The sequence below is a fragment of the Schistocerca americana genome, chromosome 2 (assembly GCF_021461395.2).
Source record: "Schistocerca americana isolate TAMUIC-IGC-003095 chromosome 2, iqSchAmer2.1, whole genome shotgun sequence".
Taxonomy (NCBI): Eukaryota; Metazoa; Arthropoda; class Insecta; order Orthoptera; family Acrididae; genus Schistocerca; species Schistocerca americana.
In genome coordinates, this window is record NC_060120.1 from 302,857,923 (window position 1) to 302,871,801 (window position 13,879).

At 39.0% G+C, this 13,879-nt stretch overlaps 1 protein-coding gene across 1 annotated transcript in view; it reads right to left on the reverse strand.

The window, feature by feature from the left end:
• Positions 1 to 2,054: 2,054 nt before the first annotated feature.
• LOC124595205 (torsin-1A-like) overlaps positions 2,055 to 13,879 on the reverse strand; it is an 86,386-nt gene continuing 74,561 nt past the window's right edge. The window contains exons 5-6 of the mRNA XM_047133843.1: positions 11,836 to 11,983; positions 2,055 to 2,384 (exon numbers count right to left, since the gene is read on the reverse strand). Of these exons, the coding sequence (XP_046989799.1) occupies positions 2,255 to 2,384; positions 11,836 to 11,983 (278 nt within the window). The 3' untranslated portion in view covers positions 2,055 to 2,254. The remainder of the gene's footprint in view (positions 2,385 to 11,835; positions 11,984 to 13,879) is intronic.

The following is a 13,879-nucleotide window of genomic DNA, read 5'->3' on the forward strand; positions in this document are numbered from 1 at the left end:
CAGTAAGTAGCTTGTTCTTAATACTCTGTATTTTATTTTAACAGAATGTGATGACAGCAATACCTGGAACTAGTTAATAAAACTAAAACCATTAATCTTGACTGAACATTATAATAAAAAGTGCAAAATATTATCACCTTTTTTATGTACTTCATGTACAGACATTGATTGATTACTAGGACTGCCATGACTGGAGACAGAACACTACCAGTCCAAGGTCTTCAGCTTCTACCAATTAAGAATTATGGAGACTGATACTTTGAAAAAAGGGCACACACATTATGTTTTGTTAATTATTTTGTGAGAACTTAAAACTACACTCTGGATTGCAACTGGTAACTTGACAGCTGTCTTTAATGGACAGTATTTTTGAATACTAGTGTACACAAATTAAGCCATAACAAAAAACAGATCTCATACAACAAAAAATGTCTCTGAGCACTAGGTGACATAACTTCTGAGGTCATCAGTTGCCTAGAACTTAGAACTATTTAAACCTAACTAACCTAAGGACATCACACACATCCATGCACGAGGCAGGATTCAAACCTGCAACCGTAGCGGTCGCTCGATTCCAGACTGTAGCGCCTAGAACATTATAAAATATGTACACTACACTTTTATTTAAGCAAGTTATGTAACATAACCTGTGTGCCGATAAGACAGTTATTTTCAAGAAACCATACAGATACAAATAGATTTCATAATTTTCACTGTATCCTCAGATCCCTTTATTTGGAACAGTGATGGAAAAACTCTTTTGTACCAGAGCCCACAGAAAAAAAAAAGCACAGCTTTTGTGATTCTTTACTATTCAAATAAATCAGCTATGAGTGAGAAATTGTTAATAATTCATTAAAATGGCTTCAACCTCATTTTATATCCAATCCTCGCAGTAGCAATGTCAGAACAGAATCCTACACAATTATCCGTTCAAATTTATGATATCCAAACTTCAAAATTATCAGTGTTGTGTCTTGTTGAATTCACCAGAAAGGATGAAGTGAAAGCATTCAGCTACAAAATATTCCTTTTTCCTAAAAGTGAATGACAGTAGGATAAAACTTAACTTTCTCATTATTTCTTCCACCTGTACCCGGTATTCAACAATGGGATAATGAGTCAGACGCAAAATATGGCCCTACATTCTGCCTCTCAGTTTTGAGAGAGCCTGTACTACAAAATGCCCAAATTGGCAGGAAACTCTCAGTTCCACTTGGCAATAAACTAAACGATGATAAAAGCCTGGAATAGTGATTACTTACCTTATTTTTCCCCACAAATGTCATAAATACAGTGCCAAATATTTGGGAGGTAATTGTAAGTATATTTTGTAAAAATTTCATTTCATGCACAGTCAGTCTAAAAAAGATAATTAAACTTACAGGTGCATGTACTGTGTTCTGTTCATGTAAGATGTAACGAAGGTAGAAACTCTTATCCAGCCTGTTTGGGCAACTTTAAAAAAAAACTTAGGGTGACCAGCAAACTGGCTCTGCACAACCTGAGGTCAAATTGAGATAGCGGTGACCTCTACAAGCTGACAGTCTTGACACATTATGTCATGGCAACCTCAGTGGGTTAACATTTGGGAAGGGCGCCGCAAATAACATGGGGCAATATTTAATTATTTGTCATTACATAGCAGCTGTGTCTCACAATGCGAATGTATCCAATACACATCAACTAGGACATGTAGTTTTATTGTCTTGAGTTATGTTATCATGTTGGCCAAATGATGATTCAAAAATAAAAGCTCATAGCATCTGCTAATGCTTAAACTAATGAAATAAAAATGGAAATGAAATAATACAGTTACAAAGATGTGAGTATGAATTGATGGATATGGTTCCTGCAGTTAGTTAGTGCTACAGTACCTGCATGAAATTAAGCCGGCACTGTGATAAATGGATACACTTTTCTGTCTCAAATAACATTCGTATTTGACTCATAATTTTTACAGAAATACAGCAGGGAATGAGTTTAGAAATAATACTCACCTGAAACTGCAAACTCACGAAAGTATAATTCAAGGTAATATTAAAAATACATCATTAACTATTAACATGCTGAAAGCATGTTTTTGTGAAATTTATTTTAACAGAAAAAATAGAATATCAAAGTTCATAGACTTTTTGTTCAATTAACATGTCTCAATAATTATGTTAAATTATAAACAATTAATAAGCAAGTCTTGCAATATATAGACAATAGTTCACAACAAAATACTTCTAAAAAATTGGCATCGTTCCTGTTACAGGTCTCCATACTTCCGTCTCTTCTTCTCTAAAACAACTGATACCTTTTGCACTATTCTTTTACAACCAGATTTTGAAAACAACTTCATTTTCTCTGGGCCAAAAGTCACATCCTGCAGGACTTCTCTGCAAAAAGGAAAATACGTAAATTAACTTTAAAAACAATGCCTCCAAACACAATGGAATGGAATAGACTAGAATAAAACAAATCACCATAGTCAATATCAGGCAGAAACTATGCTAAAGTACAATACGAAATACTGAGAGAGAATAGGGTTTAAATTTTACCTTAGTCTACTATCAAGAATTTAAATTTGTTCTATGAGACACAATGAACTACAATTGCATGAAAAATATCAGGTACATGTGCAATTAATTTATTTTGCATTTTACATCTGAGCTGCATGTTTTTACACCAATTCACAGTGTGTAACACACTGTTTGACTGAGCATTTGACACCAGCTGTCTGTTTCACACATCAAAAAGTTCCAAATTGCAACAGTTCTGAAAATATTAAATACGAAATACTTTCACGATGTTCTGCGATGTAGAAGGTATTCCACATCCACCAAAATAACCATTTTCAATTTAATAGTTTCAATGAAATTAATATTTCAAACACACAGCCACAATTTCTAATCTGCTACTATTCAGTCTGGAAGTAGCAGTGTAAATTAGAAACCCACTAACATAAACGGTGTGTTTCCTCAACCATTAACCTCAGATATTCTTGAAACTATTTAAGAATGTAATTCTGATTTCACACAGATGAACTGTTGGGAAGTCCTCAGTAAATGATGTGTAGTCTCTTCTCGTATCAGCATGAGTTACAGAACTGTTCTCACATCTGCTGCTGGTACTGTAGATCTGAAAGGGACATGAATGCGACATCATCTTACTCTCCAAAATTAAATAAGTAGTGTATGATTCCTCTGTTTCAAAAATTGAAGCAACGTCTGTTTATTACTAGAAAAAAACCTAAACACCTCACACAATCAGCTGATTTCAGCCTCTATGGTAATTTTCAAGTCATCAATGTGTAGACATAATATTGAAAAATCCACTTAAAATTCCAAATTACATCTGTATTACATCCACAATTGTATCAGCTACCTTTACACATTTTGAAATTCAATTAGCAGTAAACAGTACATTTCTGTACTCTACTACTTACACACAGATGTTGGCAAAGCAGCGTTCAAATAATGACTGTACAGCTACAACTGTAATTTGAACTTCGCATGCATTTTTTTTCTGAATTTATCTGTATGTACTGATAAATTGAAACTGTTAATGGAGGCATAAATCAGTTAACTGTGTGACACACACACACACACACACACACACTTCTGCCCAATACTTGAAGCCAAATAAAGGAGATTTGTGCCACTTAAGAATTTTGTATAGGCTGTAGACACCAATACAAAGAAATCATTAACAATGTGAGAAATTAGTTCCACATTACATCATAAACTTCTTGATGAAACAGCAATCAGTCCTGACATTCAAAACAGAGAAAAATTAAATTTTAGGCACTGTAATTTCTTTAAAGCTGTCCATCAAATTCCAGAGGGCAATATGTTAATGTTGTTAAATGAATCGGTTTTAGACCACTAATACTAGCAGTGGAAATTACAAAACGGTCCTTTGAGGAAAGAAAGGTGATTTCACTATAACCTTATTTAATACTGCCATAGTTTACTTCATTTACTGAGAACATTTTTACAATGCACCTGGATGTAAACACAATTATGATATCTTAAACAGTTTTGGAAATACTTGAGATTAACAGTTAAGGTGACTCGCATTTTGAAGCAGAATTCGTGATATAACAAGCCTACACAAGATTTTAGGATATTACGCTTTGCACTCACACAGTTGGGAGTTATTCAACAGCTGTGTCACTGTATTTCTGGCAGATGATTATGGCTAAAACCAGATGAAATGATGAGCAACCAACATTTGACTAATGTCCTGTGGAGGTCTGCAACTGACACATAATTTAAAGGATGAAAATGGCCAAATAATATCTATTGGGGGCTTTACAAACAAACAAAAACTGGTTAACAAAATAAATTAATACTGCAAAGCATCACAATTTTGTGCTGATCATTTATAATTACAAAGTTACCTACCAAGCAGGGGAATAATCAATCAACACAAACAATGTTCAATTGCCACTGGCTCACTGGTCATGACAGTGTTTAAGTTAATATACAGTGGGGGTTGGACGCATGTGCTGCTGGCCACTGATTACTGACTCTGAGAGTGATTTCAGAGGTTAAAAAACTTTTGGTTGCAAACAAGGGATACTTCTCATGAAGATCTGCCACCAGAAGCACAATCCAAAACAGCAAGGGGCGGAGGAAATGTTGAGAGTGTATGTGATGTCATTTTGGTGATTACAGTATCAAGTCAACTTTACAAAGAACATGGCAGCATTTTGGTAATGAAACTACATTGTTTTTAAAAGATCATTACTATTATCATTATTCTGTAAGACAGTAATATTGATTACATAAGTTACCAATAACTATTTTTTTCAGATACTAGTGTTAACGAGTGACATAATGTGATGGAAGGCAACAGCTTGTGAAAAGAATGTATGAACAACATCTTCCTCACGTGATCCACACAGTACACACATTCTTTGTACCATGCATTTCTGACAGCGAAACTGTTACATACAGTGATGTGATAAAAGTTATAGGATAGTGATATGCACATATCACATATACAGATGGCACTAATATCATGTATACCACATATAAAAGGACAGAGGATTGGCGGAGTTGTCATTATGGCTACATGAGGGGAATTAACAGATTTTGGATGCAGAATGGTACTTGGAGCTAGACGGAAGGCCCACTCCATTTCAAAAATCATTAGGGAATTCAATATTCTGATATCTGCAGTGTCAAGTGTGTGCTGAGAATACCAGGCATTACCACCCACCATGAACAATGCAGCAGTGACTGAAGACCATCACTTAATGACCAAGAGCAGAGGTGTTTGCATAGAGCTGTCAGTGCTACATACAATGAACATATCCATTAGCACAGTGCAGAAAAATTTGACATAATGGGCTGTGATAGCAGATGACTGATGCGAGTGCCTTTCCTAACAGCACAACATCGCCTGCAGTGCCTCTCCTGGACTCATGACGTCGGTTGGACCATAGATGATAGGAAAATCTTGCTCTGGTCAGCTGAGTCCCAGTGCTAGTTGGTGAGAGCTGATGGTATGGTTTGAGTGTGGTGCAAGGCCCCACGAAGCCATGGACCCAAGTTTTCAACGAGGCATGTACAAGCTGGTGGTAGTTCCACAATGCTGTGGGCTTGTTTAGATGGGACGGAATGGATCCTCTGGTCCAACTGAACTGATGATCTAACTGGAAATGGTTATGTTCGGGTACTTGGAAAACATTTGTAGCCATTCGTGGACTTCAGGTTCCAAAACATGAATGGATTTTTTATGATCACAATGCACCATTTCATTGGGCCATCACAAATGTTTGCGATTGGTGTGAAGAACATTCTGGACAATTTGAATGAATGATCTGGCCACCCACATCACCCGACATGAATCCCATCGAACATTCATGGGACACAATCGAGAATGCACAAAATCCTGCACCGGCAACCCTTTCTCAGTTGTGGATGACTATGGAGGCAGCATGGCTCAGTATTTCTGCAGGGCACGTGTTGAATCGATGCTTACAGAAAAATTATTTCTCGTTCTAAAATTTAGTTAGCCTCGAGCGCATATAAATGTTGGTGAGGAGGAGGGGTGAGGTGGGGTGGGGTGGGGGGGGGGGAGGGTGGGGGGGGGGGGGAGAGAGGATGGTGCTAATATGTTACTGTATTCAGTGGTTGGGAACCACTGCCCTGGGGCCTGGATGTGTTCTGTTCCAATTGGGTAGGGTGTCACAAAGCTCCTCTCCTGAGGAAAGCTAGCAGACAACTGTTGGTATCTCAACATCACACAGATAGTTCATAGAGACATATGCCAGGTGTGAACAAGCACTGTCCTGTAGAAAAATTGCAGCAAGATACTGCCAAATGAGAGGTATTAAATGAGGGTGCAGGATGTCCTTGAGGTACCACTGTGCTGTCAGAGTTCCTACAATCAGTACCACTTGTGACCTGTAGCCATACTTGATGGTTCCCCATACAATGATGCAAGGAGTAACAACACTGTGCCTCTCGAAAACATTAGAAGAAAGGGACCTCTCCACAAATCGCCACCATACTCACACGTGATGGTCACTCGGGGTATTGCAGAACCACAATTCATCACAGAACACAATGCAATGCCATTCATCAGCACTGCATCCTTCCTGGTCACAGCACCACTCCAAATGCAGCTGTTTGTCTTGTGATGTTAATGGCAGCCTATGCATGGAACAGTAATTCCCTAGGCCAGCTCTTGGTAGTCTCTGACCAGTGGAGTAGGATGACACAGAATGATGCAAAATTTCTGTTACTAGGTTTCTTGTGGCAGGTGCAGATGTGAAGGGATCAGAATGCGCTAGGTGCACAATATGGTAACCCTCCCTTTTGGTAGATCAGATCCTTGAAGATGAATATGCCTTCTTTCATGATCCCATGAGGTCCAATACTGGGCTGCTGTCACATCTTAATGCTGCACAAATATCGATATTGCACAATTTGACCAGCCGGCCAAATGGAGATTCACGATACGGGCTCTTTCAAACTCCATAAAGTGCTCATAAATTAATACTGCAAAATGTTACAATTTTGTGTTTCTCAGTTACAATTATGAAGGTACCTACCAAGCAGGCAAATACTCAATCAACACAATGTTTAATGTTCAATTTTCATTGGTCCACTGATCATGACAGTGTTCAAGTCAATATACAGTGGAGGTTGAACACATGTACCACTGGCCATTTGACACATTCATATGAGGAATAGAAGTACAAGGGTGCGACACCAGACCATCTATATGGTGGGGATCAGGACTGTATGGAGGAAAGGGCTTCCCAGCCTCCCCACATGTTGTCAAGATTGTTTTGAGTATGCTGCAGAAGTTTAGTTGGGAAGTCATTTCACATCCTTGAAAGAGTCGTTATCTCTCCCCATGCATTTTACATATTTTTGGAGCCAGGAAGAAAGTAAATCATCAGTTTGCTTAGGATGTAAAGGTGTACGCCTTGTACAACTATAGTTCCGTAAGCAACTGCAAACATTTTTCCATGAAGACAATGACCATCCTGGCTAACAGTGGGATACATGTATTAACAGCTGTGGTGATTAAAATGAAATAATAAACAGTGAGTAAACTGTTAACTCACTTTCTTCCATCTGTCTCATTTTCACTTGACTACCTGTCATATTGGAACCCTAAATGTTTATATAATTCTCAATCGTGTGTTGCTGTGCAAAGTTAAGTGAAATTCGACCAAGTCTGTTGGGTACGTCATTTTTTGTCAGGTAGTGAACTTATGTAAGCACAGATGAATGGCACAGGGAAGTCTTCATCAGAAGTTGAAAAGAGGGACACTCATCAAAACATCATGGAATTTCAACACAGCCACTTGGACAGAAGCCAAGAAAATTTCATCCGCAGTATATGTTTCAGACTGGTTGTTGCATTTGTCAGTGATTAACACTGAAGAGTACAAATACTGGCACCAGGAGCAGTCAGAGAGTACTTCCCCAATCACTTGCATCTGATGCAGGCATATGTCCCCTGGGTGGATGGCCTAGACTAAAGCCTCTAAACTGGCTCTGATAGCAAGGGAGCAGATGACATTGTCAGAATCAACAGAATTTCTCTATTTGATTTTCAACAGATAAACTGAATTCCCAGCATCATACCAAGATCGCTAATGTGAAAGTTCCCAGCTTTTAGTTTGCAGTTCCAGCACCTAACTTCAAGCAACAAACTGGATGAGTAGACAGCACATTGCCAGCCCTCATTTGTTGTCAAACAAGAGCATCTTGGCCAGCTTCCTCTTTAGGAAACACCAACATGTCAGTAAATACAAAACACACTTAGCACACAATAATACTATGTGGAATAATGTGTCAAATTGTGATGTTTATCTGAAAACAGTCATGTTGGAAGCTACATTCTTGAAAGCTACATTCAAAATACGCTATACCAATCATAAATTTGACCAAACATGTTGTCTTACAGTAGAGTAAATCCTGTCACTTAGCACTTTTAAATTTAATTAATTAAAAAATTTTCTAAGTACGTTTAAAATACCTGTGAAGCACCCCCTTTATTATTTCAGACATTTTGTATCAAGATGGACAGCACATTTTAATGCTATCAGTTGATGACAAACAAACTGTCACTGTCCAACCACTCCACAAAGCAATTTGTCATGTCACCAAGACTGAGGTCAGTATAAAGATTTGTGTTTATTTATTCCCAAGCTACCAATGCAGTCTCACATCTTGTTAACTCCTCACCCTCTCTTGTAGTACTCTGAACTCTTTACACCTTCACTGTTATCAATGATAATCAATAATTAAATCAAGCATCAAAACCATTATATGATTGTGACAAACATCTTTTTTTTTATTGCTGATGTAGTGACAAACTCTAAGAATACCATTGTCATAAACACATTTGCTGAAAGACAAAGTTCAGTCTACAAATATAACAAAGTTACAGCAAGTATATGCTTGGCTCACTGACATACAAAAAACATTTTCCAAAGAACAACTTAAAAATTTTTGTACTTGCAGGTGCCAAAATGTTGTGATATACAGTTGTTAAAGAGCTCATATAACAGTTCCAAGAGCGAGCACATAACATGGGAACATCAAAATTAAAAACAGAAAGTTTCCTGAATGTGGTAACAATCATCCTCAAAACTAATGCCACATTTTAAGTACTGCACATGCTCCCTTTCATTGTTAGACACTGACTGTCAGTTCTGTCTACAAGGGAAACCGATACAGCTACTTAAATCAGTGTGACTATACATCAAGAGATATATCAGAGAAATATACATACCTCATCTGTGTTATTATAGGCATATTAAAAGGACAAAAGTGTATCAAAAATATCCAGTAGAAACAGCATTCCAAAGCAGCAAATGCGCCTGCAGAGTGGGGTGAAATTTAGGAAAAGGAGAAAGGAATTTTTTATTGCATCTTTGGCATAAAATATTCAAAAATATAATTCTGCCAGATGGGACGTGAGCATAAGATAATGGAAGCGTTTTTAACATAAGAGGACCTCAGCTCCAATACAGATTATCCCTTCACTGTAGGGCATTTTTTAACCAACTCAGTAGACTTCCATTGTTAATTTTGATGTCAGCAACATATGTCCTTGTTCTCGGAATTGTTACGTCCACTGCTTAATAATCTGGTAATACACAGGAGAGCCACAGAAACTGGTACATCTACCTAATATTGTGTAGGGCCACCAGTAGGGCCCCTACGAGCACACAGAAGTGCCACAACATGATATGGCATGGACTCGACTAATGTCTGAAGTAGTGCTGGAGGGAATTAACACCAAGAATCCTTCAGGGCTGTTCATAAATCTGTAAGAGTACGACGAGTTGGAGATCTCTTCTGAATAGCACGTTGCAAGGCATCCCAGATGTGCCCAATAATGTTCATGTCTGGGGAGTTTGGTAGCCAGCGGAAGTGTTTAAACTCAGAAGAGTGTTCCTGGAGCCACTCTGTAGCAATTCTGGATGTGTGGGGTGTCACGTTGTCCTGCTGGAATTGCCGAAGTATGTCGGAATACACAATAGACATGAATGGGTGCAGGTGATCAGACACGATGCTTACGTATGTGTCACCTGTCAGAGTCGTATCTAGACATATCAGGGGTCCCATATCACTCCAACTGCACAGACCCCATACCATTACAGAGCCTCCACCAGCCTGAACAGTCCCCTGCCGACATGCAGGATCCATGGATTCATGAGGTTGTCTCCATACTTGTACACATCCATCCACTTGATACAATTTGAAACGAGACTCGTCTGACCAGGCAACATGTCTCCAGCCATAAACAGTGCAATGTGGGTGTTGACGGGCCCAGGTGGGTGTAAAACTTTGTGTCATGCAGTCATCAAGGGTACACAAGTGGGCCTTCACCTCCAAAAGCTCATATTGATGATGTATTGTTGAATGTTCACACACTGACACTTGTTGACGGCCCAGCCTTGAAGTCTACAGCAATCTGGGGAAGGGTTACACTTCTGTCACATTGAACGATTCTCTTCAGTTGTTGTTGGTCCCGTTCTTGCAGGATCTTTTTACGGCCACGGAGATATGATGTTTTACCGGATTCCTGATATTCACGGTACACTTGTTAAATGGTCGTACAGGAAAATCCCCACTTCTTCACTACTTCGGAGATGCTGTGTCCCATCGCTCATGCACTGACTGTAACATCACGTTCAAACTCACTTAAATCTTGATAACCTGTCATCGTAACAGCAGTAACCACTCTAACAACTGCGTCAGTCGTCAGTCACTTGTCTTATATAGGCATTGCAGACTGCAGCGCCATATTCTGCCTGTTTACATATCTCTGTATTTGAATACACATGCCTATACCTTTTTTTTTTTTTTTTTCAGTGTATTACTACATGTTGACACCTGTAAGTATTGAATTTTTTGGTCTGTCCTTCGTAAAATGTTTTTGTCTGTCAGTAAGCCAAACATAAAATTGGTCTATCTTTGTTCTGTTTTTTGTAGATTGCACTCGAAAAATGTCTTTAATGCCAAAACTATCCAATTGTTCAAGTTTCAATAAGGTGAATAAGCAGCAAGCAAGGTGGAAACATTACAGCCATATATTCAACAAATATATGGTTGTGGTACCCCATGAAGAAAACGATTCAGCTTTACATTTATTTCCTTTGATTTACCTATGTCAGTTTAAGTAAAATGCAAAGAAACAAATTAGCAAGGCCATCATTGACAAAGTTTAATAACCCTTTAACATTCACAACTGTTGATCCTCTCTTACAACCAGTTTCTGCACCCTTGCTGTAAACAGATACATGTCCGATAAAGTAATATTCTAACAAAGAGAGAGAGGGGCTGGCCAGTACTTACCTCAGCTCAGTACAGCCGATAGATACACAAAACAGAACAGAAAATTTACATTCCTAACTTTCAGAACTTTGTTCCTTCATCAGGGAGGAGAGAGGGGAAAGAAAGGGAAGAAGGGAAAGTGGATTAAGTTACTCACAACCCAGGTTATGAAGCAACAGGGAAAGGAAAACAGGGAGGGTAGCAAGGATCCTGAATCCACTTTCCCTTCTTCCCTTTCTTTTCCCTCTCTCCTCCCTGATGAAGGAACAAAGTTCTGAAAGTTAGAAGCGTAAATTTTCTGTTCTGTTTTGTGTATCTATCGGCTGTACTGAGCTAAGTACTGGCCTGCCCCTCTATCTCTTTGTTAGTATTTTTTTCATATCTTTATATGAGATTTTCCATTAATCATTTAAAGTAATATTCTCACACACTGACATCTAAAAAGCTGCTGATATTATCATACAAGTTGTCAACCAAACAGTGATGAAGGTTCACAGATATCTTTCTTTAAATACCACATCGGACTTACTGAATGTCATCATCTGAAACTTGCTGAGCACCTTTTCTATGAAATGCATCTTTAATGCAGTTTTTCACATGTTGCACCTCCAGTGGTAGGAAAGGAATGTAGTGATCAATAACACAACGGCTTACCACGTCGCTTTTCTGAAGGCCTCCTAAAAGAAAAACACATTTAACAATGAGAGATATATCCTCATTTAATTTAGGAAAGATTCAAACTATACAAAAGATACCAAAATCAAAACTCTTAACTATGCTTTAGCACATCAAACATTATACTTACCTTCCTAGGGTTACTAATAACATACAGTATCTCAGTATTAGCCAGTTGTTTGAACTGAACATTTCTTCATAAAAAGCAACATGAAATACAGTAGAGAGAAAATGCTGGTAAGTAGTTTCTTGAGCAACTGTGTCTCAACAAAGTCAGAACTGGATGTTGCTTCATACAACTAGTTTTTCTCTCCAAAGTTTGGAAATGTTTGCATTAGTATGATGTTGCTGAACATACTTGCAGTTGTGGTACATGTTGCACAAGATGTCATGTGTTCTCAGTACCAAGCTCTGTCAACTGGACTCTTTTGATTCTCTTCCAAAGACTTCCATTTTCCCTTACTTTATTTAAAATCTTCATTTATTGATCTCTGACCTACCAAGGTAAAATAGAAATAGAACCTCTCATCAATCCATATTTTCTCTTTTTGTGAAATAAATTTTCAAATTTTAACACTTATTGCACAGTGCAGTAGTGTTTTTATGGTGTTTCCCACAAATAGTCAAAATTCAAATTATGGGCAGTGGACAGGCAACATTGTACACAAATACAAGTGAATCTGTACTCTAATTAACCAGAATTTTTGGTTGGTTGGTTGATTGATTGGGGGAGGGGACCAAACTGCGAGGTCATCAGTCCCCTGAGATAAGGTGGCAAAAACCAAGGAAGGAACAACATGAACAGCAGAGTCCAGTCAAGTGGAAGAGAAAACAGGAAAACAAAGAGGTGAAAGGAATGTTGGGGAAGCAGGAAGAGTAGACAACATGAGGGAGAGGGGAGCAGGGGCACCCCAGAAATGCTACACACGTTGGGGCACCACCATAGTCACTGATCCCTTCCAGATCTCCACACCATAGCATGATCATAACAAAACAGGGACAACACCAGGGGAATGAGACACAAGAAAAGAGGAAACAAAATTGCTCAAAAGACCAGACAAAACATAAGGAAAAATGGTGGGAGAAACGGGCCAGTGTGTAGGCAAGGCCAAGGTCTCCATATCCAGTGCCAATGCTAACCAAGGGACACCAATTCGGGAGGAAAATTCCGTACTTAAAACTGGAAGGACAAACAATTTTTGCGAAGAAAACTGAAGACAGACATAACCATGCAAGGGTCACCCACTAACAACCAGGAAGGTGTATTTAGTGCAACGACCCAAAAGACAGGAGTAGTCCAGCAAAATGTGGAACACTATGAGAGTGACACTGCAACTACAAAGGGGAGGAAGCTCACTGCGGAGTAAAAAACCCATGGGTCAACTTAGTATTGCCGATAAAAAGATGGCAGAAGATGGTAGATTCCCACTGAGAGAGGCAGAGGGAAGAACGCCGCGTGGTGGAAGTCTCCTCGATTGCACAAAGTTTATTAGACAGAAAAGGTAGCCCCCCCCCCCCCCCCTCCAAGAGTTGGCCCACAATTGGGCAAAAAGGGATTAGATGAAAATCTGCAAATCTGCCCCTAGGTGGCCGGCCTCCAGCCAGATGATTGGCAAGTTCATTACCCAGGATACCCATGTGGCTGGGAACCCAAAGAAAATAAACTGACCAAGCAGCATTGCCGAGATTAGCGAGAAGGTCGTGGATGGCAAAGACCAAGCATTTGTGGGAAAAACACAGAGTGAGAGCCGAAACGCCATTATTGAGTCTGTACATAACAGAACTCGGGTGAGGGAGGACTGTTCAATAAAGCAGAGGACCCGACAGATGGCCATAAATTCTGCAGTAAACATCCCACACATGGCAGGCAAGTGATGGTGTTCTGTGCCAACAGAAGA